At 41.7% G+C, this 26100-nt stretch overlaps 1 protein-coding gene across 3 annotated transcripts in view; it reads left to right on the top strand.

Moving 5' to 3' along the window:
* Positions 1 to 17187: 17187 nt before the first annotated feature.
* wdr27 (WD repeat domain 27) overlaps positions 17188 to 26100 on the top strand; it is a 575337-nt gene continuing 566424 nt past the window's right edge. Inside the window, exons 1-3 of one of the 3 annotated variants that reach the window (XM_063056490.1) lie at positions 17188 to 17238; positions 19028 to 19214; positions 21480 to 21621. In XM_063056490.1, the coding sequence (XP_062912560.1) occupies positions 17189 to 17238; positions 19028 to 19214; positions 21480 to 21621 (379 nt within the window). In that variant the 5' untranslated portion in view covers position 17188. Of the gene's footprint in view, positions 17364 to 19027; positions 19215 to 21479; positions 21622 to 26100 lie in introns of all 3 variants that reach the window. The other 2 variants (XM_063056492.1, XM_063056491.1) reach the window with 2 other exon arrangements.

Here is a 26100-nt window from a genome sequence, read left to right as displayed (position 1 = left end):
CCCTTGCAGTTCCTTAACTCTATCCACAATGATTCAACATCTTCCGACCCTATGTCACCTTTTTATAATGATTTAATTTCATTTTTTACCCACGGAGCAATGCCACCCCCTCTGCCTTCCTGCCTATCTTTTCGATACAATGTGTATCCTTGGTCATTAAGCTCCCAGCTATAATCTTTCAGCCATGACTCAGTGATGCCTACAACATCAAACCTGCCAATCTGCAGTTGTGCTGCAAGTTCATCTACCTTATTCCGTTTACTGCGCACGCTCAGATACACCTTCAGTCCTGTATTCTTCCTTTCAATTTTGTCACACCATGCTTAACCTTTTGATTCCTGACTTTGTCTGAGGTCTTTCCAACATCTACCTCCACATTCTCTCTACTAACTGTTCCGGCACTCTGGTTCCCATCCCCCTGCAACTCTAGTTTATAACCCCACTATGCAGCATTAGCAAACTTCCCCACTAGGATATTCGTCCCCTCCATTTCAGGTTCAAACTGTCTCTTCTGTACAGGTCCCACCTTCCTTGGAGGAGAGCCCAGTGATCCAAAAATCTGAAGCCCTCTCCTTAACCACCTAGTTCTGGCCTCATCAGCATGTGACTCAGGTAGCAATCCTGAGATCACAGGCTGGAAGTTCCTGCCTTTTATCTTAGCACCTAATTCCCTGAACTCACTATACAGAACCTCGTCACTTGTCTTGGTGATACCTACATGGACCACAACTTCGGGCTGTTCACCCTCCCACTTAAGAATGCTGAGGACTTGATTATCTCCCTCCTACATGTCGAATTAATTCTATTAAAACTATACAGCATTTTGTTTGTCAGGAAACTTTATTAAGTCCTAAACTTTATTTTAATAGTAATTTCATATTGCTGTTTAACACCCCTCCCAACCTTTCCCCCCTATACAGCAACCTCCCACTACAGGTTGGATGAATTACCAAGCTTGTGAACATTCTGGCAACACTTTTGTCTATCAATGGATTTTGAATAGAAAATGGACATCTAGGACAGGATGAATGATTTCTAAAAAAACACAAATGTTGTTCTTTCACCAGCACAGAATGTTCCTGCATAGTTTCTTTGGAGACTTTCTTGGAAGGATGCAATGGAATGGTATCTACAGGGATGATAATTTCCTCTGCAGGGCCTGCTTTCAAAATATGATCCTGGAAACAGTGGTTCAGGCACAAATGAAGTATTGTGTCCAGTTCTGGGCACTGCACTTTAGGAGGGATGTTTAAAGTTCAAAATGAATGTGAATGGGAGTGTTGGCCAGAAAGAATGACAATCTACAAATCAGTGAATTCAAATGAATCAAGGACAGTGGAAACAGCCTTTGTTCTTGTTGCATGCTTGGGGATGGAGGCTGCCATTTTGTGAAGACACAATTCTCTGTTTTGTGAGCTTGACATTCTGCACGCTTGATCAATGTTTTAAAGAAGACACAATGATTCTTCAGGTAATCTGCTGGACTGGAGATCATTTCCAAATAAGTAGTTATTTGTGAGATGTTCTTTGGTTGGCTATAACATGCAGGTTTGTGAATGTTGGGGTTGATGCCTGCCTGAAGTGATTCAAGCTCATTGCTGATTGAGAACAAAGAGCCATAAATTATCGACTGTCACTTGATGGGAAGAGGGCAATAAATTGATGCTGGCTTGGAGCAGAGCCATAAGAAGGTGTTAAAGGTTAGACACGTGGCCTGTGGCCAATGACACTGGAATGTGATATTTGAATTGATAAGGAATGGATATAAAATTGGATGCTTTGTGTGTGCTGGAAGCGGTAACTTCGAAGAATATCCATCACGGATACAAGCGTAAGCAACCCTGTGTGACACACATGGCGAATGGATCGGGACAACGAGGAACGCCAGGCCAGTGTAAACCCCTTTGCCCAGATTATACCTTTGCTATCCTTTGACTATTCAGGAGAGTCAGGGATACTTAGCGGGTGTGCACACAAAGTATTTACTGTATGCATTCACATACTTGTTAGTTTAAACAATAAAGGTACTTGTCAGTAAATACAGATGTGCCTCACTGTGCTTCACTAAGCATCGTTGTAAGTAGAAGTAGTATTTTCTTTACAACAGGAGATTATAAGTATGAGGTGATCCAGGAATGGAAGACTCACATGGGAAATCTGGAATAAACAGGCAGAGAAGGTTGTTAAAATATCCGAGAAAAGTACTCCAAATAATGAAAGATGTCGGCAGAGTGAAGAACGAGAAACTGTTCCCAAATGGCTCAGCACCAGAGGAACAACCAACTACATGCGTGAGGAACTCAGCAGGTGGAACAAGGTCTGTGGGAGGGAGGGGATTGTTTATAGTACTGTCCTGGGCCAACCACATTGACGCCACAGCCAAGAAAACTCACCACTGCAACTTCTGGTGGCGAAAGAAATTTGGCATACCCCGTCTGACCCTTGCTAATTGTTGTTAATGCACCATGAAAAGCATCCTATCCAGATGCATCATGACACAGTATGATAACTGCTGGGCCCACGACTGCAAGGAACTGCAGAGTGTGAATACAGAGCAGTACACAATGGAGACTAGCCTCCTCTCCATTGTCTCTGTCTACATTTCCCACAACCTCAGTAAAGCAACCAACAAAATCAAAGACCTCACCCATCCCCGACCTTCTCTCTTCTCCTTCCAATCTAGAAGTAGATACAAGAGCCTAAAAGCATGTACCACCAGGCTGAAGGACAGCTTCTACCCCACTGTTCTAAGACTATTGAATGGTTTCCTAGTACAATTAGACAGACTCTTGACCTAAGGCGCCACAGTAGCAAGGTGGTTAGTGCGACATTATTACAGCCCGGGGCATCGGAGTTTGGAGTTCAATTCCGGCATCCCCTGAACATCCCCGTAGAATGCATGTGATTTCCCTGGGTGCTCTGGTTTCCTCCCACAGCCCAAAGACATGCTGAATAGGTTAGTTGATCATTGTAAATTGTCCCATGATTAGATTAGGGTTAAATTGGGGTTGTCAGAGGTTTCTAGGGTGGCGTGGCTTGAAGGGCCTATTCCGTGCTGTATCTCTAAATAAATACACACTGTACATCTTTAAATATATTGTATACCTTACTACGACCTTGCACCTTATTGACTACCTGCAGAGCATTTTCTTTGTCACTGTAGCACTTTATTTTGTACTCTGATATTGTTCTACCTAGTCATTCCTTAAGGCACTGTTGAGTGAATTGATCTGCATGAATGAGATGCAAGATAACTGTATCTCAGTACACGTTACAATAGCAATAAACTAACCAAATCACAAACCTCCACCAGCATCATTACCATCTCCCTTCCCATACCTCATCACGTTCCTCCGTCCTGTGTCCTCCCCTGGCATCTCAGTGAAATCAACTCCAACTAGCTACCCAAGCACGGACAAGATGTTGTTTGGCTGTAGAAATTGAATTAAAAAGAAAGTGGATATTGCAAATGCAGCCAAGCAGATGAAAAGCCGTCTACCACAGTGGTAACTAAAGTGACAAAATTGTCAGTTGTTCAATCATTATATCAGATTGTGGCCGGTGAGGAAGGAATTTACTGAATCTTATCTAGAGCCACGGTTCCATGGTAGTCCTGGCCAAAACATCCCAATTTGCAATCTGTAATTTAGATTTAGAAACTGACATTTTTACTGTTTACCTTGGCTTAGTAAAATAAAAAAAGAACTGCAGATGGATATGGTGAACAAAATACTATTGGAACTTATTTCTGGGCAAAAATTAATCACATTGGGAGGTGATTATCATTTCAACGCATGCTACCTCTTGTTACCTAAAACACTGGGACAGCAAAACTATTAAATATACAGTACTTATATTGCCATGCATGTAGTGAGCTGTTTAAACTGAGTATAATTATTGCTCATACAGTGGACTCAACTATGCATATCACAGTGCTAGTAGACAGTCTGTAGATTTGCACTCAAACTAGAATGGATAAGGATGCTGAGAGACATTGTTTGAATCAACACACATTTGTCCAATAGCTTCTCCTGCTTTCATTAGACCATGCGGCGGTGTGGTAGCATAGCAGTTACCATAAATCTATTACAGCGCCAGTGATCTCCAATTGGGTTTCAATTCCCATCGCTGTCTGTAAGAAGTTTGTACATTCTCCCTCTGAAAAATGGAGAGTGGAACTCATTCATACCCACACACTCACCTCCATTTACACTAGGTTGCCACTTTATTTGGTACACCTGTACGTCTGCTCATTAATGCAAATAACTGATCAGCCAATCATGGGGCAGCAACTCAATGCATAAAAGCATGCAGACATGGTCAAGAGGTTCAGTTGTTGTTCAGATCAAACATCAGAATGGGGAAGAAATGTGATCTAAATGACTTTGATGTGGAATGATTGTTGGTGCCGGACGGGTTGGCTGGGAGAACTGCAGATCTCCTGGGATTTTCATGCACAACAGTCTCTATAATTTACAGAGAATTGTGTGAAAAACCAAAAAAAATACAATGAGTGGCAGTTCTGTAGGCAAAAATGACTTGTTAATGAGAGAGGTCAGAGGAAAATGGCCAGACTGGTTCAAGCTGACAGTAACTCAAATAACCACATGTTACAACAGCGGTGTGCAGAAGAGCACCTCTGAATGCACAACACGTCAAACTTTGAAGTGGATGGGCTACACCAGCCCACAGATTTCTCTCCTGTACCTTAAAAAGTGTCCCACTGAGTGTAGGTATATGCTATATTACAGATGTGTAATTTTTGGATTGTTTTCTCAAATTTAATAACTGACTTTTTTATTCCAAATTCAATTTGAACCAACTGTAACGAGGATATTAAATATTACATTGTTTGCCAAACCTGGAGATAGAATAACTATTACTCAGCATTGACATTTTAAAATATTTCATCTTACCACACCATTTTAAATTTGGAGTAACATGCAGAAAATTCTGTGTGTGTTGCTCTGGATTTCCAGCGTCTGCTGAATCTCTTCTGTTTATTATTTCAAATTTGGAATCTTTTAAGTTCAGAAATATGCCATTGTTTCCAATCGTATGCAATTATTAACCGTTTTCATTGATATCCAATATTAGTTAGATGTTCACAGCACTTATTTCAGAAGCAACATTCACCCACTAATGCACGATTAATATTCTTTTGAAAAACAAATACATTTTTGTTTCAATTTTCCTTTGAAAGCTTCAGTGAATATAGTCAAAAGTGATTATGGATGATTGCATATTTCTGTAGGGAAAGGCACGGTTCCTTTGTTGATTTAAGCCTGACTTACAGTATTTTCTGTCAGTTTTGAAGGTGTCGTATTCCTTTTAACATCATGCCTTGAAACTATATTCAAGATGTAAGGCTTCTTGATTAAGTGCTGAAACGAGTTGACATCTGCTTTCTTAATTACTGTTGCAGTTATCCATACGTGCTGCAATATTATAGTTTGAATCATATAGAGGAATGATAGAAGAGTAAAAGGTACCATGATGACATTTCAGGTATACATTACTTACGGTTAGGAACTTATTATCTAGACTATTTTATAATGGTTAATATAATTGTCCGGGAATATTTAGCTTTTAATCCCAAAGTTTTGCTGAGCTGAAATAGGATTTCCAGACACTTGCCATGATGTTGGGTTTCCGCGAGGTTTGGAAATGAATGCTGGCAGGCTGTCAGTTCCTCAGATTTTTATACCCATTGAAGTGAATTATCCCCACTGATTTCACATCAATGCATAAAATAAAACCCACCCTCTTTGCTTTATCCGTTTGAAGCATATCGTATTATTGCCGTTTCTATCCCAGCTCTGTTGCCCCTGTAAAGGAGGCGGCGAGCTGTTGTGCTTCTGATGGGGAAAGCATTTCAGACAATGTTGTTGGGTATGGAATTCCAAGTGTCACTCCAAGTATTGTGAACCAATAATATACCACGAATTCCAGAGGACTGAGGGGTGATTGAACTGAGGTGAATAAAATTACCAGAGGCCTTGTTAATGGATAGGATTTTCCCCAGCAGAGGGGATGCAGAAGTGGTTTACCAGGATGCAGCCTGGATTAAAAGACATTATCTATAAGAAGAGGTTGAACAAACTTGGGCTGTTTTCTCTTAAAACGTCAGAGTTGAGTGGAAATCTGATAAAAGTTTATAAATTTATGTGAGGCAAAAAGACAGCCAGAATCTTTTCCCTGAGACAGAAATTCTAGATCTCATAGCTTTAAGGGGAGAGGGGGAGTGTTTAAATGAGGTGCATGGGGCAAGAGTGGTAGGTGGCTGGAATAAGCTGCCATGGGGTCATGGTGATAGCAGCAAGGATAGTTGTGTTCAAGAGACTTCTAGATAGGCATGGGGATATAAAGGGAGTGTGGGTATGTGGTTCATTAAATCATAAGAAATAGGAGTAGAATTAGGCCATTGAGTCTGCTCTGCCATTCCATTATGGGTGATTTATTAACCCCATTCCCCAGCCTTCTCCCTGGAAGCTTTGGTCATCAGTTTAATTCGGCACAGATATGGTGGGCTGAAGTGCCAGTTTTGTGCTGTACAGTTCTATGTAGAGGTTAATAACTAGTCAGCTTAGATTTAAAACAGTCGGTGGAGGAATTACAGGTGTACTGAGCAAACTCCTTTTAACTGGGTTGGTGGTGGGATCCTGAACTCTTTGCCTGAAAAGGTGGCATGGGCATAAACCCTTACTGCATCGAAAAAGTACTTGAATGAGTATTTGTGTTGTAACCAAGTGCTATGGATCAAAAGGTGAAAAGTTGCGCAATGGGATTAGGCTGGATATTTTTATCAGCTGGTGTTGACAGAAAAGGCTTCTGTTTGTATTTCTCTTCCAGTCTCACTATCAGTCGTCTCACATTATCCCTGGTTTTCATTTACTCTTAATAAAACTAAAAATAGTTTTATCAGTGATACATCATTTACCAGATTAGCTGTCCAGACCACTGATCCGGTGACATGAGTCGCTGGGGAATATAAATTTATTAATCTGAAACTTTAAAAAAGTTAGTCTGAATAAAACTATAAAACTACTGGATTGTTGTAAAAAATCCATATGGCTTACCCTGCTCACCGACTGTTTGTCCCACTCCCTTCAAGGAGGAGGCTACGTATCATCCATGCCAGGATCACCAGACTCAAAAACAGTTACTTACCCCAAGCAGTAAGGCTGATCAACACCTCCACCCATTAACCCACCCCTCCACACACCCCCAACACCACTACTTTATCATATCCTGTCAGACTCACCTACGTACAGACACTCCTGTGCCTAGCGTCACTTTATGGACATAAATCAACCTTAAGTACACAAGCTCTCTTATGTACTAATATTTGTTGTGCATGTGTGCTTTTTTATTATTGTGCTCTTTATCTTATTGTGTTTTTTTGTGCTGTGTCAGATCCGGAGTAACAATTATTTTGTTTGCCTTTACACTTGTGTACTGGAAATGATATTGAACCACCCTGAATCTTGAAATCCACCAGCCTTATCCAGTTATAGAGTATTACAACTCAGAACGTTGTATCTAATCTGGTCTGATCTATACGAGTCTCCAGCCCCTCCAATGTTATTGACTTACAACTAGCACCTTGCATTCATGCAATCAGAGAAGTACTGTAAATGTCAGCATTGCTACTCATGCCTACATCCTTTGAAAAAAACAAATTAAAAGAAAAAAAACTTCTCTTGTATACAATTCAAATAATTTCTTTGTAGCTTGGTTTCTATGCTCAATGTACACCTTTTGTTATTGAATCCGGTTTTACTCTGTCTCAATTCATTCCTGGTGTTTAATGTTCCCTTTATGAGTTATTTGGTCATCACATGGTATAGGTAACCACTCTCAAGATTATTAAGATACATAACAAGAGAAAATCAGCAGATGCTGGAAATGCAAGCAACACACACAAAATGCTGGAGGAACTCTGCAGGCCAGGCAGCATCTATGGAAGAGTACAGTCAATGTTCTGAGCTGAGACCCTCATGCTTTGTGGCCCACTAAAGCTTTGCTAACCATCAGTTGCTCACTGTTACACTAATCCTACATTAATCACATTTTACTCTACCCACATTCATAAACTAAGACATAGGAGCAAAATTAGACCACCTAATCTGTCAAGTCTGCTCCACCATTCATCACAGCTGATTTATTTTACCTCTCAACCCCATTCTCCTGCCTTCTACTCATAACCTTTGACACTTTGACCAATCAAAAACCAATTAATCTCCATTGTAAATACACTCAATGACTTGGCCTCCACAGCTGTCTGTGCCAACGAATTCCACAGATTCACTACTCTCTGACTAAAGAAATTACTCCTCACTGTGTTCTATCTGCCACTCCTTGCCCTTTTTCCTAACCTGTTCAAGTCCTTTTGCAGACCCTACTTCCTCAATACTATCTATCCCTCCTCCTGTCTTTGTATCATCTGTAAACTTGGCTGCAAAGCCATCAATTCCATCATTCAAACATTAACATATAATGTGAAAACCAGCAGACCCAACACTGGCCCCCGCAGAACACCACTAGTCACTGGCAGCCAACTCGAAAACCCCCATTTATTCCCCCTCTTTGCCTCCTGACAGTCAGCCAATCTTCTATCTATGCTAGTATCTTTCCTGTATTACCATGGGCTCTTATGTTGTACAATGGTTTCATGTCTGGCAACTTGTCAAAGCCTTTTGAAAATCCAAATGGATAACATTCACTGACTTTCCTTCATATATCCTGCTTGCTATTTCCTCATAAAATCCCAACAGATCGTCAGGTAGTATTTCCCTGAAAGAAGCCATGCTGACTTGTGCCTATATTATTGTGTGTATCAACCTATCCAAAAATTCATCCCTAAAGTTGGACTCAAACAGCTAACTGACCTCTGAGGACAATCCAACTGCCCTATAATTTCCTACCATTTTCACTCCTCCCTCCTTGAAGTATAGAGTGACATTTGCAATTGTCTCATCCTCTGGACCCATTCCCAAATCTGGTGACTCTTGAAAGATCACTACAATTCCCATTGACTCCTCCCAATTTCTATCCCTCACCCACACTGGGTGTGATTTACAGTGGCTAATTAATCTATCAATGAGCACGGTTTTGCTTGGACTGTGGGAGGAAACAGGAACACCTGGAGGAAATCCATACAGTCACAGGGAGAAGGTGCAGACTCAACAAGAAAACAGCGGAGGTCAGTGGAGCCATGAGGCAGTTGCCCTACAAGGTCCCCCACTGTACTACTCTCCGATCTGAGTAGTATTGAACCTTGTGCAAAAACGAAGCTGCCCTCAGGGTGGTGGAGCAACACCTTATATTCCGTCTGGATACTCTCCAATCTGCTAGTATGAACATCGATTTCTCCTTCCAGAGAACAAAATCCACTGCCCTTCCTCTATAACCTACTCTAACCTTTCACGTCCTCACATGCTTATTACTTCCCCTGGGTCCCCTCCTCCTTCCCTTTCTCCTATAGTCCACTCTCCTTTCCTATCAGATTTTTTCTTCTCCAGCCCTTCGACCTTTCCCACCCACCTGGCTTCACCTATCACCTTCCAGCTCACCTCTTTCACCCTCTCCCCACCTTTTGATTCTGGCCCTTCACAGTGCTGAGGAAGGGTCAATTGATTGCTCTTTTCCATTGATGCTGCCCGGCCTGCTGAGTTCCTCCAGCATTTTGTGTGTGTTGCTTTGGATTTCCAGCATCTGCAGACTTCCTCATGTTTGTAGTTTTCAAGTTGTATGCTATCAGCCAAGTGATAGATTCCCCTTCACACCCTCACCGTGCATAGCGCACAAGCACTGAGGTCTTACAAAGGGACTAACTCTTCTCCAAGTACACATTTTCTGCAACTCCCCCCCCCACACACACATCTTGTATTTATATTGATTAGCAATGCAACACTTCAAGAAACCCAACTACCATTTTTCAGCATCTGCAGAATCCCTTGTACCTATGTACACATTTTTGTGGCCAGTTAGGAATGGGCAATAACGACTGGCCTCTCTATCAACATCAGTATTCCTTAAAAGCATATGGAAATGGAAATAGAAATGTATTTAGCTTCTGGGTGCATTTAAAATCTCCTCATTTCCTCTTGGTAGTTCAAATTTCAAAATGTGCAGTTTTTGTTATATTTGCTGGTTAACATATACCTTCTTGTAATTTCTGCCCGTTAGATAATTTTCAGAGAGAAATTCAGTTTGTCCTGTTCCTGATTTTGTAGACACTTTATCCAGGTGGATAAAGCAACTCTTTCGTAATGACGATACAAAGAATATTGATGACCTTTAAAAACCTGGCTTGGAATCAATAGGAAATTCTCAAAAGAGTTGCAGTGTTTTTCAAATCATATTTAATGAAAAATGAGTTGGTGACTAATTGTGTTCTTGGCAACCTGAATGGATTTATGATAATCTCAGAATGTTCCTTTTATTTGGCATGATGTACATTCCAATGCTCCGAACTAAAGTTGGTTTGCTTTTAGTATCAACTAATACTCATACACTCCCATATGCACATAAACCTACGAACATGCTGAGTATTTATTGGGAGGTACATTTTTCAATTACATACTTTCCCATTTAAGGAAATTAATTTCACTTTATAGGAAAAGAAAAATGTATCCAAGCACGTTTCTATTTATCAAAGAAAAGTTTTGTGAGTTATTTTCACATTTTTTCTAACTACTGTCAGCCTTCACTTAGTGGAAGCCTTCTTGTCCTGACTCAGAGCTGCATGATTTCCAACACTTGAAAACATAAACTTGCTTGATAGTCGTTGTTGCTATTTTTCAGATGAGACATTAAGCTCTAATCCTGAATTTAAGCTTAGGTGCATGTAAACGATTTGCATATAAGTGAGTTTTCCCAATGCCTTTGCCAAAGTGAATAATGCACAAGATAATGAAAAACTACTTAATCCATTATTATAGGTCCTTGTTGCATACAAATCATCTTGCACATTATTTTTATTTTATTTTATCTTCATGATACAGCGCAGAGTGGGCCCTTCTGGCCCTTCGAGCCATGCGCCTCTGCAACCCCTAACAAACCGGATTAACCCTAACCTAATCTCGGGACAATTTACAATGACCAAATAGCCTAATAGCCGGTATGTCTTTGGACTGTGGGAGGAAATCAGAGGACCTGGAGAGGAGGATGTACAGAGACTCCTTACACAATGGCGGCAGAACTGAACTGCAAACTCCAGAGCACACTGAGCTGTAATAGTGTCACGTTAACTGCTATGCTGCCATGGTACCCATTCAAACCACAGGAGTATTTAACCTGTTTTGAAGTGCGGTGGGACTACCTGAGATGGTGAAAACAAATTCAAGATTCAAGGACACAAGAGATTCTGCAGATGCTGGAAGTCTTAAGCAACACACATAAAATGCTGGAGGATCTCAGCAGATTAAGCAGCATCTATGGAAAGGAATAAAGAGTCAGCGTTTCAGGCCGTTGAAGGGTCTCAGACCTATTCTTACTCCCTTTCCATAGATGCTGCATGACCTGCTGGGATCCAGCATTTTGTGTGCGTTATTCTCGATCCAAGATTGAAACATTGAAACATACAGTGAAATGCTTTGTTTTCCATTAACAACCAACCTGCTGGAATTGGCTTTCAAATGTTGTCACACATTCCATTATTTTCTTTTAATTATTTCTAAGCAGAGTATGGTTAATTTGAGGGGGACATAACTTTAAGGTGTGTATGGAGGAAAGTATAGTGGGAATGTCAGAGGCAGGATGTTTACACAGAATATGGAGGGTCTGTGCAACCTGCTGCCAAGTGTGGTGGTGAAGGCGGGTACTTTAGAGACATTTAAGAGACTTGTAGGTACATGGATGAAAGTAAGACATAGGGCTATGTGTGAGGAAAAGGTTAGATTAATCTTAGAGTAGTTTAAAGGGTTGGTGCAACATTGTGGGTGAAGGGCCTGTACTGTGCTGTAGTGACCTACTGTGCCTTGTAGAAGTGTTCAGCCCCCCAAACTTTTGTTCATATAAATATTACAACCAGGGATTTTGATCAATTTAACTGAGAAATTTTAGTTGTTAATTACATGCTCATTTTTTTCACAATACAAAAATAGGGAAAATTGTACAGCATGTAAAACAAAAAATGAAAAAAACCAAAATGTGGGTAGATCAAAATTATTCATCCCCTTTTGCTCAGTGCTTAGTTGAACCACCTCTCACAACTATTACATATAGTAGTCTTTTTGGATACACCTCTGTTAACTTTGCACATCGTGATGAAGCAAGATTTGCCCATTCCTCCTTGCAAAATTGATCAATCTGTGCCAAGTTAGTTGGGAAGCCGCAGTGCACAGAAATCTTGAGGTCTTGCCGGAGATGTTCGATCAGGTTAAGGTCAGGACTCTGACTGGGCCACTCAAGGACATTAATTTTCTTCATTTGAATCCACTCCATGGTTGCTCGGGCAGTGTGCTTTGAGTCAGTGTCCTGTTGAAAGATGAACTTCCTCCCCAGTTTAAGCGTTCTGACAGAGGCTAGCAGGTTCTTATTCAGGACCTCTCTGTACGTAGCAGCATTCATCTACCCATCAATCCTGAGCAGACTTCCAGTCCCTGCTGCTTAAAAGCATCCCCATAACATGATGCTACCTCCACCATACCTTACAGTAGGGGTGGTGTTACCTGCCTGATGCCCAGTATTAGATTTACACCATATGCATCACTTAGTGTTGAGGCCAAAATGTTGCACTTTAGATGCATCCAATCACAAGACCTTCTTCCACATCTTTACAGTATCTTCTAAGTGACACGTTGCAAAGTCTTTACAGGCAAGGATATGCTTTTTTTTTAAAAGTCAGGGCTTCATCCTTGCCACTCTACCATAAATACCCCTTTTTGTGCAAAGCCTTAGTGATTGTGGGACCATGAACTTCATCTCCAGTTGCGGCCACTGAGTTCTGCAGCTCACTCAGTGACTGGTGGCATCACAGTAGCCTCTCTTACACGTGCCATTCTCCTCTGGTGACCAGTTTAGAAGGCAGCATTTTGCATGTGTTGCTCCAAAAATCCCACTTCAATATATTTAAATTTAGAAAAACGAGATAGTAAAATGTGAAAATAGTTGTGTGGGCTGAATATTTTTTTATGGTACTATATGTTTTATTCTCAAATATGGTCTTGTTGTCATAAATGCCACACAAAAATTTTTCCATAATTTGGTGGTTAGGAATTATGCTTTAAAGGTCAGACTCACACTCCCATACAGTATTCATTCATTGTTGCTCCTATTTCACACTCTCAGAGCAATCCCACTACCCTAACATATCTTCCCTGTAATAGTTCTCTCTCACCCAAACTCCTCCCAAATTTACTACCACCCGCTCGCACAAGAAATAACTTCAAGTGACCAATTATCCTCCCAGTCTTAGTTCATCCACAGAAAATTGCGAGTGTCTTTATGGACATACCAATTCTCCTACTAACTTGGACCATAAGACAGTAAGATATTGGAGCAGAATTAGACCATTTGGCCCATCGAGTCTGCTCCACCATTTCATCATGGCTGATCCACTTTCCCTCTCAGCCCCAATTTCTTGCCTTCTACCCGTATCCCTTAATGCCCTGAATACAACCTCTGCATTAAATATACCTAAAGACGTGGCCTTCACAGCCGCCCGTAGCAACAAATTCTACAGATTCGCCACTCTCTGGCTAAAGAAATTCCTCCTCATCTCCATTCTAAAAGGACATTCCTCTATTCTGAGGCTGTGTCCTCTGGTCTTAGACTCACCCACCAAAGGAAACATCCTCTCCACATCCACTCTATCAAGAACTTTCAGCATTCGATAGTTTCAAAGAGGTCACCCTCATTTTTCTGAATTTCTGTAATAAACAGGACCAGAGCCATCAAAGTCTCTTCATATGACAAGCCTTTCAATTCCCAAATCATTTTTGTGAACCCCCTTTGAACCGTCTCCAATGTCAGCAGATTCTTTCTTACATACGAGACCCAAAACTGCTCACAATACTCCAGCTGAGGCCTCCCCAGTACCTTATAAAGCCTCACATTACATCCTTGTTTTTATATTCTAGTCCTCTCGAAATGAACACTTACATCATATTTGCCTTCTTGGCCACAGATTCAACCTGCAAATTAAACTTTAGAGAATCCTGCACCAAGACCCTTTGAACCTCAGATTTTTGAATTTTCTCTCCATTTAGAGAATACGCTACCCTTTCACTTCTTCTACCAAAGTGCATGACCATACACTTTCCAACACTGTATTCCACCTGCCGCTTCTTTGCCCATTCTCCTAATCTGTCTTCTGCAGCTTCTCTACCGCTTCAAAACTACCTGCCCTCCACCTATCCTCATATCGTCCACAAACTTTGCAACAAAGCCATCAACTCCATCATCCAAGTCATTGACATATAATGTAAAAAGAATCGGTCCCAACACAGACCCCTTTGGAACACCACTAGTCACTGGCAGCCAACCAGAAAAGGCTCCCTTTATTCCCACTCTTTTCCTCCTGCCAATCAGCCACTGCAAAATGTTTTACAACATTTCCTTGTTCCCACCGTTGCTGTCCTACCTCTCCAGCATTGTTTTCTTGTGGTCCGATACACACTCTCATCTCTCTTACACTTTATGTATCTGAAAAAACTTTTGGTATCCTCATTAATATTATTGGTTAGCTTACTTACGTATTCCAATTTTTTCCTTCTCAATGACTTTTTTAGTTACCTTCTGTTGGCTTTTAAAAGCTTCCCAGTCCTCTAACTTCTCACTAATTTTTGTTCTATTATATGCCCTCTCTTTGGCTTTTATGTTGGCTTTGACTCTTCTTGTTAGCCACAGTTGTGTCATCTTGCCTTTAGTATACTCCCTCTTTGGGATGTATGTATCTTGTGCTTTCTGAATTGCTTCCAGAAATTCCAACCATTGCTGCTCTGCCGTCATTCCCTCCAATCAATTTTAGCCAGCTCTTCTCTCATGCCTCTGTAATTCTCTTTATTCCACTGTAATACCGATACATCTGACTTTAGCTTCTCCTTCTCAAATTTCAGGGTAAACTCAATCATGTTATGATCACTTGCCCTTAAGCGTTCTTTTACCTTAAGCTCTCTAATTAATTCTGGTTCATTGCACAACAGCTAATCTAGAATAGCTGATTCCCTAGTGGGCTCAGCCATGATCTGTTCTAAAAAAAAAACCACCTCATAGGCATTGTAGAAATTTTCCTTCTCAGGATCCAGCACTAACCTGATTTTCCAAATCTACCTTAATGTTGAAATCCCCCATTGCCCTTTAGGCTAGGATTTCCTGTCTCCCGTTGTAATTTGTAGACCACATCCTTGTGAATGAAATATTAAATGGGATGTGGTCTAAAAATAGATCTTTCTCCATGGGTTGAAATATCTAATACCAGAGGCCATGCATTTAAAGTGAGAGATTTCCACCTTTTAAAGATGGCACCAATTGCAACGATGCCCATGAGGATCGGGGGCTTTGTATCAACATCTACCAACCAGCAGTGCTTCCATTGATGGTAATGAAGTAATTTGAGAGGTTGGTTACAGCTTGTACCAACTCTTGCCTCAGTAAAGACCTGAACCTGCTTCAATTCACCTACTACCACAATAGGGATCTTGGTTTGTTATTGTCACAGGCACCAAGGTACAATGTAGAACTTTGTTTTGCATGTCATCTATACAGATCATTTAAGTACATTGAAGTAGCACAAGAGAAAACAATTTCAGAATGCTGAATAAAGTATTACAGCTGCAGAGAAAGTGTGGCGTAGGCAGACAATAAGGTACAAGGCCATAATGAGGTAGATTGTGAGGTCAAGAATCTATCTTACCATATTAGGGGTCGACACCAAATGCTATCTTTGCTGGCTGTCCACTCTAAACCACCTGGACAATCAGAGCAATTAAGTTAGACTGTTGTTCATTGACAACCAGTTTGGCATTCAGCACCATTATCGCCTCAAGACTTATGGTCAAGCTCAAGACCTCTGTGCCTCCCACTGCAAACGGACCTCAGCTTCTTACTGAATTTCTGCCAATGACACCACTGTTGTTGGCAGAATGATGGATGGCAATGTAGAGTTGCAAAGGAGTGAGATTTGTTCAGTGGTGTCATAACAGCATTGCACTCAGTGAGGAAAAAAAAACAAGACCTTATTGTTGACTTTAGGAAGAGGAAGTGTGGTGGAAAAATACCAGTACTCATTGAAGGGTCTGCAGTGGAATGGGTGAGCAGCTTCTAGTTTCTGGGCTTCAGTATCGCAGAGGATCTTTCCTGGGCCCAACACATAGATGCAACCATGGAGAAGGTGCCCCAGCATCTCTAATTTCTTTAAAGTCCAAGGAGATTTAGCATGTTATTGAAGAACGACCAACTTCTACAATTGTACAGTGGCTGATCATCATAGCCTGATATGATATCTTCAATGCACAGGAACTAAAGAGACCTCACAGAGTAGTGGACTCTGCTATTTCCATCATAAGTACAGCTCTCCCCACCATTGAAGATATCTAGAAGAGGTGATGTCTCAGGAACACACACACTGCTCAGGAAGGCGACATTCAAAATTGAGGACCTCCACTAACTGGGCTATACCACTTCTTGATGCTGCCATCAAGCAGGAGGTACTGGAGCCTGAAGACTGACCCCTCAAGGTTCAACAATAGCTTTTTTCTCTGTTGCCATCAGCTTCTTGAACTGACCTGAAAAATCCCTAACATGGACTATATTTCTTTTTCTCTTTCTTAACTTGACATGATGTTGTGTTTATTTTGCTGTGTTAGTTATGTATAATTTAATTTGCACTTGTGATGTTCATAATGTACTATGCTGCTGCAAAAAGCTAATTTTCAATACATTTATACATTTCACAGCATATACTTATAAACATATCTATGACAATTGCAAAGCAAAATATATTTCAGTGAAGAAGTAATTTGCAGTGCAGGAAATGCCAACAAATAATAAGTGTGCAATTTGTCAAAAATACTCTGATGGGTGTAGATGTTGACTGGAAACGCAAGGTGTTCCCTCCGTCTCTCCCAAATGCAACCACTTGGTGTACCTCTGATGCCCACTAACATTTTGAATCCACTTTCGATTCGCGTTCGACTGCATTTTTGGCCCTCGGGGCGTTCTGTTGTGTGGAGCCGCTGCCATGGGAGACGGCGGGGAGAAAGGGAAGCCGCAGCCTGGACGTGCTACGAAGTGAGGACCTATCCAGCCCTTGGGAGTGAGCCAGGAAAGGGAGCCGGAATGCAACGAGAGAACCGTGGGACCCCTCCACAAACGATCATCCCAAGCCGGAGATCGCCCGAGCACCCCGCTGCCTTGTAGGAACCGTGTCACGTGCCTCTCAGCCAGGCGCTTTGGTTGGGTCACGCGCGCGCGTCACCCACGAGACGTTGTGCGGGCGCGCGCATGTGTTGGTTGGCGGTCACGTGCCTTCAAATCTGCCTGACCCAGAAGGGTTGGGATGTGTTGTACCCTCGCCTGGTCTCTAATATGTACCAAATGCTGTCAGATTCGGGGAAGAACCTTCCTATTTCTCTATTCAGTGGATTGTGACTTTTAATATTAAGGGAATTTATCGGGTTGGAGAGGGGAGTCATGCAAAAAAAAGATGAACCACTCTGGCCAGTATGGTGTGTTTGGGATCAAAGATGTTAGCTGGCTGAGTAGTCTATTTATTTGGCGATACAGCACGGAATAGGCCCCTCTGTCCCATTGAGCCATGCCACCCCAGCATCCCGTGACAACCCTGCTCAACCCTCACCTAATCGCAGGACAATTTACAATGACCAATACCTGGTATGTCTTTGGACTGTGGGAGGCAACGGGAGCACTCAGAGAAAACCCACACATTCCACGGGAAGGACGTACAGAGACTCCTTACAGGCACTGAGCTTTAGTAGAGTCGCGCTAAGCACTATGCTACTCTGGGGGAAGGAAGGTTGAAATTTGCTCTGTGGTGTGCGAACTGCAGAACATGTTTCTATTCTGCAAATTCAGTTTGGCCCCATGAACAGTGAACTGGAGGAACTCGAGCAGCTCGAGTAGGAGCGCAAAAGTTATTGGTGTTTTGTTGCAGATTTTGACTTGAAATGCCAACAATTTCTTTCCTTCCATCAGTGCTGTTTGACCCAATGAGTCTTACCAGCAGATTGTTTGCTCTGTGTTCCAGGATCTGCGGCTGCTCGTGTCCCCTCAGAGTTGTATAGCATAGAAATAGGCCACTGGCTGACCATGCCCATGCCTTTGTTTAAAAACGCAAACACGAGGAATTCTGCAGATGCTGGAAATTCAATACACACAAAATGCTGGTGGAACACAGCAGGCCAGGCAGCATCTTTAGGAAAAAGTACAGTTGACGGTTAGGGTCTCGGCCCAAAATGTTGACTGTACTTCTTCCTATAGATGCTGCCTGGCCTGCTGTGTTCCACTAGCATTTTGTGTGTGTTCCATGTCTTTGTTTGTTTATTTATTGAGCTACTGCGCCATCCAGCAACCCCCGATGAATGAGTTCCTAATCTTTTATCCTAGGGAGATCGGTGGTCACTCTTGACCCAAAAGAAGGGCGAAGGACATCCTTTTGTGTCAATCTGCTCCGTATTCAGCCTGCCCTATTCCTGGGTTGCTTATTTTGGAGTAAGATGGACAGAGACATTTTATTGAAGTAACAACAGTCTATAGACGCTCACAAAAAGTCCTGGAGGAACTCAGCGGGTCAGGCAACATCGACGAAGAGGAAGAAAGAGCCAGTTTTTCGGACTGAGACCTGATGAACGGTCTTGGCCTGCAATGTCGGCTCTTTATTCCTCCTCTCAATAGATGCTGCCTGACCTGCTGAGTTCCTCTGGGATTTTGTGTGTTTCTCTGGATTTCTGGCATCTGCAGAATCTCTTGTGTTGGTGTATAGAAGCTATTAGTTTGACATTGGTTTCCAGTGACTCTTTATTTGTTTCGTTTTGGTAATGGTTTTTATTTTTTCTTTTAGAATGTGTACCACTATCCATCAAATTCTGGAGAATGATTGTTTAAAAGAAGCTGTTACAGAGAAGCATTGTGTTGAGACTAGCACTGTTTTGTCAGATGTTCAGCTAGCTTGTTGTTGGCAATATTGTGCTTTCCCCCATAACAAACGAGACGTGTGTGTTTGGAATATCCATAATCCTCTTCTGCAGGTAACTGTTCTTGGAGAAAGAATAAAGATGTGTTAAAATTTAACATTATCTCTCATTAAATTAAAACAGAGATCTTTTAAATCACTATTATTTATAAATATTGTTCAATTAGAAAAAAGTTTTAATGAAATAAATGCCAGTTATATACAATAGCAGGGCGCAGCTAGAGATCATCTTTTTAACTGCAGTAATGCTGAGTGATGTGTTTCTGTCTAATCTGAATTCTATTTCCACCAGCAGTATTGTCTAGACATTTAATTGGGATTTTCTTGGCACTGGCTACGGTGACGTAAAAGACCACTTCCATGTTTATATTAATTTCTGAGTTTTTTGGGAGTGAGGGAAAGCAGAAGATTAATGTTGAATAGTTTTCTGTGTGGGTAAAACCACTGCAAACTGATTTAGATGTCTAGAGATTAATTTATTATAGTTTAATAATGTTAAAACTGATTTGGGAATCATAAAAACACTTTTATTAAAGTCCAAAGGACAGTACAACCTAAGGCGAGATTTCTAAAACAATTTACTGGTTGTTCAAGTCATTGACTTAAAATGTTAATGACGATTAGCTCTCCACATACACACCCTGACCTGTGAATTTGCAGCATTTTCTGTTTTCTTCCCAGAACAACATTGTCAGGCTTCCCTGTATGTTATATCAGGTTGTTTTGATTTTTTGTAAATCCTTGAGCTGCTGAGATCGAAGCTCTTGAGTGGGATCTTTCCAATGATCTGTTAGAGGGACATGGCATAATATGTGCTGCCATTTTCCAGCTGCAAGCGAGTGTTTCAATCTGGCAAATTGATGAGAGTGGTCCCAAGCATTAGTGAACAGCAAAGAGCAATGATCTGTAGCAGGTTCAAAGCCTGTTTTGGTACTACAGCCAGACACTCCACGGAGGAGGTTGTCGAGGAGATCTCTGTAAGCATATGAATGCAGTCTGAAAAGGCATGCAGTTTGGGGGAGGCTCCATTCCAAGCAGTTCCTCTGCATATGTGGCATTGATTAGTGGCAATCTGGAGTAATCCAGTGGCTATAAAGAGCAGTCGTAGCCATGATCTTGACAAATGAAGCAATCCAGCCTTGTGTGTAAGCTTGTATCTGAGGTCAGTGGAAGTGAGAGGTCTCGGGGCAAAAAATGCATCCAGAGTACTGGCCCTTTAAGTCACACATTCTCAAGGGCAGCTGGGTTTGTGAAAACATGGTACTTTTAATAAGAGCTGTCTTTCAGACAAGCGAGGTGGAAGATAACTTTTGAATGTTTTGTCATTTGTGGGAGTTTTAAGCTAGGGAAAATACTTGCACAAATTAAAATGTTGGAAATGTTAAGGGTCTAATTTCCTGCTGGGTGCAACACACCCATTACTATGCTCAAAACTGCTCTACTTTGGGTTCCGTCTGTTTTTAATTGCATGGTTTTTCTTGGGGGTTGCGTGAAAGAATCGCTGGGCCAAAGAGACCACTATGCTGCGGGTCATTCAGATTGTCTGCTCCATGAGTGAGGAATGTTATTAATTGAAATGGTTTGGTATCAGAAAACAGATACATATCACACAAGTGTCTAGCGATCAATGAGGTAGGGTTAGGGTACTCATTTATCTTCAATTAACTTGAAATTTATTCTTGTGAAGCAGCATGTTGAAACCTATTTATTATGAAAAAAATTTATTTGTTGCCTCAGCTGGCTGAGAATCCAGCTAAAGTAATACGGAAAGTGCCAGAAAATAATAAATAGCCCTGAAACTTTCCACAATGGTTACTTGTGCTACTTTATCAAATATATTATATAATTAGCTTATTTGGAATAAACTGACACAGCTCTGTATCCTTGTATATATAAACTGAAGGCACTGTAGGAGGCTACTCAGCTCATTGTGTTCCTCCTGGCCAAACAGCAGCTATCTCGTTTATTCCCATCTCCTAACTCTTGCTCCTTAGCCTCATAGCTTATGGCATCTCAATTCAGAGGCTTTCTAAATGTGGGAATTTCTGCCTCAACTACTCTGTTGAGTGGTGAATTCCAGACGACGTACCAGGTACAAGCAAATTCATCCACTCCCCTCTGCTCACCTTTAACCCTTAAGCCTTGGCCTGTGTATCTGTGTACCTTCACAATTATTTTATATTTGCCTGTCTTCAGGGAACAGTAAATGTGCATTCCAAGATCCCAACGTTCCTTTGTGATTAATGTTTTATCATTTATTTTGTATTGCTGTATTTGACTGTGCAAATACCCTAAATGTAAATTTATTTGCTTTATATAGAGCCTGGAATTAAAAGGCCACCATCAGTCAGTTACTGCTCTAACATTTGGACACCACTCCGAACCAATACTTCTGTGTTCTGCAGCTGAAGATTATGTAATTATATGGGATATGGAAGCATGCCAAATGAGAATACAGCAAGGTACTCATTTTTCTAATGAATTTTGCAGCATTATGACAATTTTGTTTGCTTGACAGATCATACTTGCCATGTTTCATTTTATAGTAATCACTGGGGAGGATTAGTGCATATGCAGCTTATTTTTAAAACTTGCACAGTGGAAATGTCATTTTACAGTGAGAGTTGGACATAAGGGAAAGCTATTAATTTTTATGTGGTTTCAATGATCAAAGATGAACATAAATTTTTCACTTATGTAGTTGTTAAATTTCTGGATGAAGTCAATTGGTTAGCATAATTAATTGTCCAGGACGACAATTGTTATACTTTTGTAACTTTGTATAATATTGCTAAATTAATTTATTGTTGTTGCATTTTTCAAAGAACAGGTAAAAAATGTAGTTCTGCATACCATTCATATGGATTATTTAATCATAAGTGTTGAACAGACTTGAGCTGTTTTCTCTGGAGTGGTGGAGGCTGAGGGGAGATCTGACTGAGATTTATAAGATTATGAGAGGCATAGATAGAGCAGACAGGGAGTATCTATTTTCCCCAGGGTTGAAATGTATAATTCCAGAGGACATGCATTTAAGGTCAGAGGGGGTAATTTCTAAGAAGATGTGAGGGGCATGTTTTATACAGAGAGTGGTAGGTGCTTGGGGTGGTTGTAGAGGCTGATACATTAGGGACTCTCAAGGAACACTTACATCGGCATATGAATGTGAGGAAAATGGAAGGAAATGGACATTGTGTAGACAGAAGAGATTAGTTCAGTTGGCCAATTTAATTGGTTTGGCAGAACATTGTGGGCTGAAGGGCCTGTTCCTGTGCTGTATTGTGTTATGTTCTACATCAGTGAACTGAGGTAGTACAAAGCAAAACAATGGCATTGCGGAATATAGTGTTTTGGTTACAGAGAAAGTACAATGTAGGCAGACAACAAGGCGCAAGAGCCATGGAGAGGTAGATTGTAAGATCAAGAGTGTATGTTGAGGAGGTCCATTCAATAGTCTTATAACTGCGGAATAGAAACTGTCCTTGAGTCTAGAGGTATGTACTTTCAGGCTTTTGTATCTTCTCCTGATGGGAGTGAAGGGATGAAAGAATATCCTGGGTAGGAGGGGTCTTTGATTATGTTGTCTGCTTTATCAAGGCAGCAAGAAGTGTATAGTTGGAGAATAAGTAATAAAGAATGACCTGCCTGTTTACATTTTTCTCCAGCTTTATATCCATTGCAATTAGTAATTCATAAGACCATCAGACAAAGGAGCAGAACTAGGCTATTTGGCCCATCGAGTCTGCTCCACCATTTGATCTGGGCTGATCCATTTCCCTCTCGATCCCCTTCTCCTGCCTTCTCCCAGTAACTTTTCATGCCCTGACTAAGCAGACCCTATTGTGTGTCTGTTGTGGTGTGGGTGGAAGTCAGAAATAGAAAGGGATCAATCACTGTGCTGGGAGTAGTCTATAAGCCCCTAAATAGCCCTTGGGACACCAAGGAGTAGATAAGCAGGAAGATTTCAGAATGGTGCAGGAAATACAGGGTTGTAGTTATGGGTGATTTCAACTTCCCTCATATTGACTGACACCTTCTGACTGCAAGGGGGATAGATGGGGCTGAAATTGTCAGGTGTGTTCAAAAAGGATTCCTGACACAGTATGTGGACTGGTGGACGAGAGGAGAGGCCATGCTGGGTCTAGTTCTGGGTAATGAACCTGGTCAGGTGGCAGACCTCTTGGTGGGGGAGCATTTTGGTGAGAGTGACCACAACTCCCTTAGCTTCAGCATAGCTGTGGAACAGGATAAAAACAGACAAAATGGGAAAGTGCTTAACTGGGGAAGGGCTAAATATGAAGGGATGAGGCAGGAACTAGTGAGAGTAAATTGGAAACGGATGTTCAAGGGTGAAAGCACACAAGTAATGTGGAGGAAGTTTAGGGACCACATGTGCCTGGAGGTGGAGGAGGATGGGGAGGTCCTAAATGAATACTTTGCTTCAGTATTCACAAGTGAAAAGGACCTTGATCAGGGTGAGGTCGAAATAGAACAGGCCTGTGTGCTGGACATTGTGGAGATTAAGGACGAGGTAGTGTTGGATCTTCTTAAAAACATCGAGATTGGTAAGTCCCCAGGGCCAGATGTGATATACCCCAGGTTGCTGTGGGAACTGAGAAAAGAGATCGCTGGAGCAGTAGCTATGATCTTTGAATCCTCTTTGGCTGCAGGGGAGGTGCCGGAGGATTGGAGAATGGCAAATGTAGTTCCCTTGTTTAAAAAAGATAACAGGGAGAATCCTGGGAACTATAGACCGGTGAGTCTTACGTCGGTGGTCTGCAAACTATTGGAAAGGATTCTTAAGAATAGGATCTACTAGCACTTGGAGAAGTACAGTCTACTCAAGGATAGTCAACCTGGCTTTGTGAAGGGAAGGTCGTGCCTCACGGACCTAATTGAATTTTTTGAAGAGGTAAAAAAAAAATTGATGAGGGTAGGGCGGTAGATGTGGTCTACATGGATTTTAGTAAGGCATTTGACAAGTCCCCCACGAGAGACTCATCCAGAAAGTCATGAGGCATGACCTCGGCTGTTTGGATAAAAAATTGGCTTACAGGAAGAAAGCAGAGGGTAGTGGTGGAAGGAAAGTATTCTGCCTGGAGGTCGGTGACTAGTGGAGTGCCGCAAGGATCTGTCCTGGGACCCCTGCTCTTTGTGATTTTTATAAATGACCTGGATGAAAAGGCGGAAGGATGGGTGAGGTAGTTTGTGGATGACACGAAGATTGGAGGAGTTGTGGATGGAGCTGTAGGTTGTCGAAGATTACAAGAGGATATAGACAGGATGCAGAGTTGGGCAGAAAAGTGGCAGATGGAGTTCAATCCAGATAAGTTTGAGGTGATGCATTTTGGAAGGACAAACCAGAAGGCTGAGTACTGGGTTAATGGTCGATTACTTAAGAGTGTGGATGAACAGAGGGACCTTGGGGTTCAAATCCATACATCCCTCAAGGTTGCTGCACAGGTTGATAGGATAGTTAAGAAGGCCTATGGGATGTAGGCTTCATTAACAGGGTGATTGAGTTCAAGAGTAGAGAGGTCATGTTGCAACTCTACAAATCTCTGGTGAGACCACACTTAGAGTATTGTGTTCAGTTCTGGTCACCTCATTATAGGAAGGATGCGGAAGCTATGGAGAGGGTGCAGAGGAGATTTACCAGGATGTTGCCCGTATTGGAAAACAAGTCTTATGAGGCAAGGTTAGCAGAGCTGGGACTTTTCTCTTCGGAGCGTAGAAGGATGAGAGGGGACTTGATCTACAAGATTATGAAAGGCATAGATAGGGTGTATCGCCAGTACCTGTTTCCCAGGGCACGAATAGCAAACACCAGAGGGCATATGTACAAAGTTAAGGGAGGGAAGTTTAGTGGAGACAGGGGTAAGTTTTTTACACAGACAGGCACACGGATGAAAGAAAAATAGAAGGTATGGGGTAGTGGGGGTTCAGTACTTTTTTTAAAGGAATATATCGGTGGGCACAACATCGAGGGCTGAAGGGCCTGTACTGTGCTGTAGTATTGTAGTGTCTAGTGTTTATCAACCTCCACCTTAGATGCAGCCAGTGACCTGACCTCTACAGCCTCCTGTGGTAATGAATTCCATAGATTCACCACCTTCTGGCTAAAGAGATTCCTCCTCATCTCTGTTCTAAACGGCCGTCCCTCTCTCCTTTATGCCATCTAGTTCTAGAATTTTTTTACATTGTAGAATCAACTTTTTTTTTGTCATCATGAGCAAGAAGCAAGAAGATTTCCTTTATTTATTAGTTGTGGTAAAATCACATGCACAATCAAGCAGGACATACTTATGAAAGCACCCAACAGGTCAGACAGTATTGTGGAAAGAGGACAGAGCCAAATACCATTTATCAGAAGGCTCTAATGGAAGGCTTTGACCTGAAATACTAACTCTGTTTCCCTTTGCACAGATGTTGCCTGTCCTGCTGAGTGTTTCCAGCAGATTCTGTTGGCACAGTTTTGAGTATTTGCAGTTTTTGACTTCCATTTGATGGTTTGACTTAATGTTTATGATGTGGTTGGAGGTAGTAATAGAAGAAACCATACAACATTAAAACGTTTTCAGGAACATCATGGATGACCTCAGCTGGTCCCTCAATATCACCTCCCTGAATAAGAAGGCACACCTCCACTTCCTGAGGAGACTGAGGCTAGCGAGGCTCCTGCAACCCCCATCTTAACTGGATTTTACAGGAGCACCGTTGAGAACATCCTGACAAGCTGCATCTCCATCTTGAATGGGAGCAACAGAGTATCGAACTGGAAGTCCCTATAGAGGACTATGAGTACAGCCAAGAGGATCATAGGGGTCTTCCTACGATCCAGAGAGGACATTTTTCAGGAGTGCTGCATGCACAGGGCCCTTAGTATTATCAAAGATCCCACCCATCCATTCAGCATTCTCTTTGATTTCCTACCATCAGGC

Source organism: Mobula hypostoma, chromosome 8 (assembly GCF_963921235.1).
Source record: "Mobula hypostoma chromosome 8, sMobHyp1.1, whole genome shotgun sequence".
NCBI lineage: Eukaryota > Metazoa > Chordata > Chondrichthyes > Myliobatiformes > Myliobatidae > Mobula > Mobula hypostoma.
The sequence above is the reverse complement of the archived record's forward strand: the minus strand, read 5'-3'. Positions and strand labels throughout refer to the sequence as shown.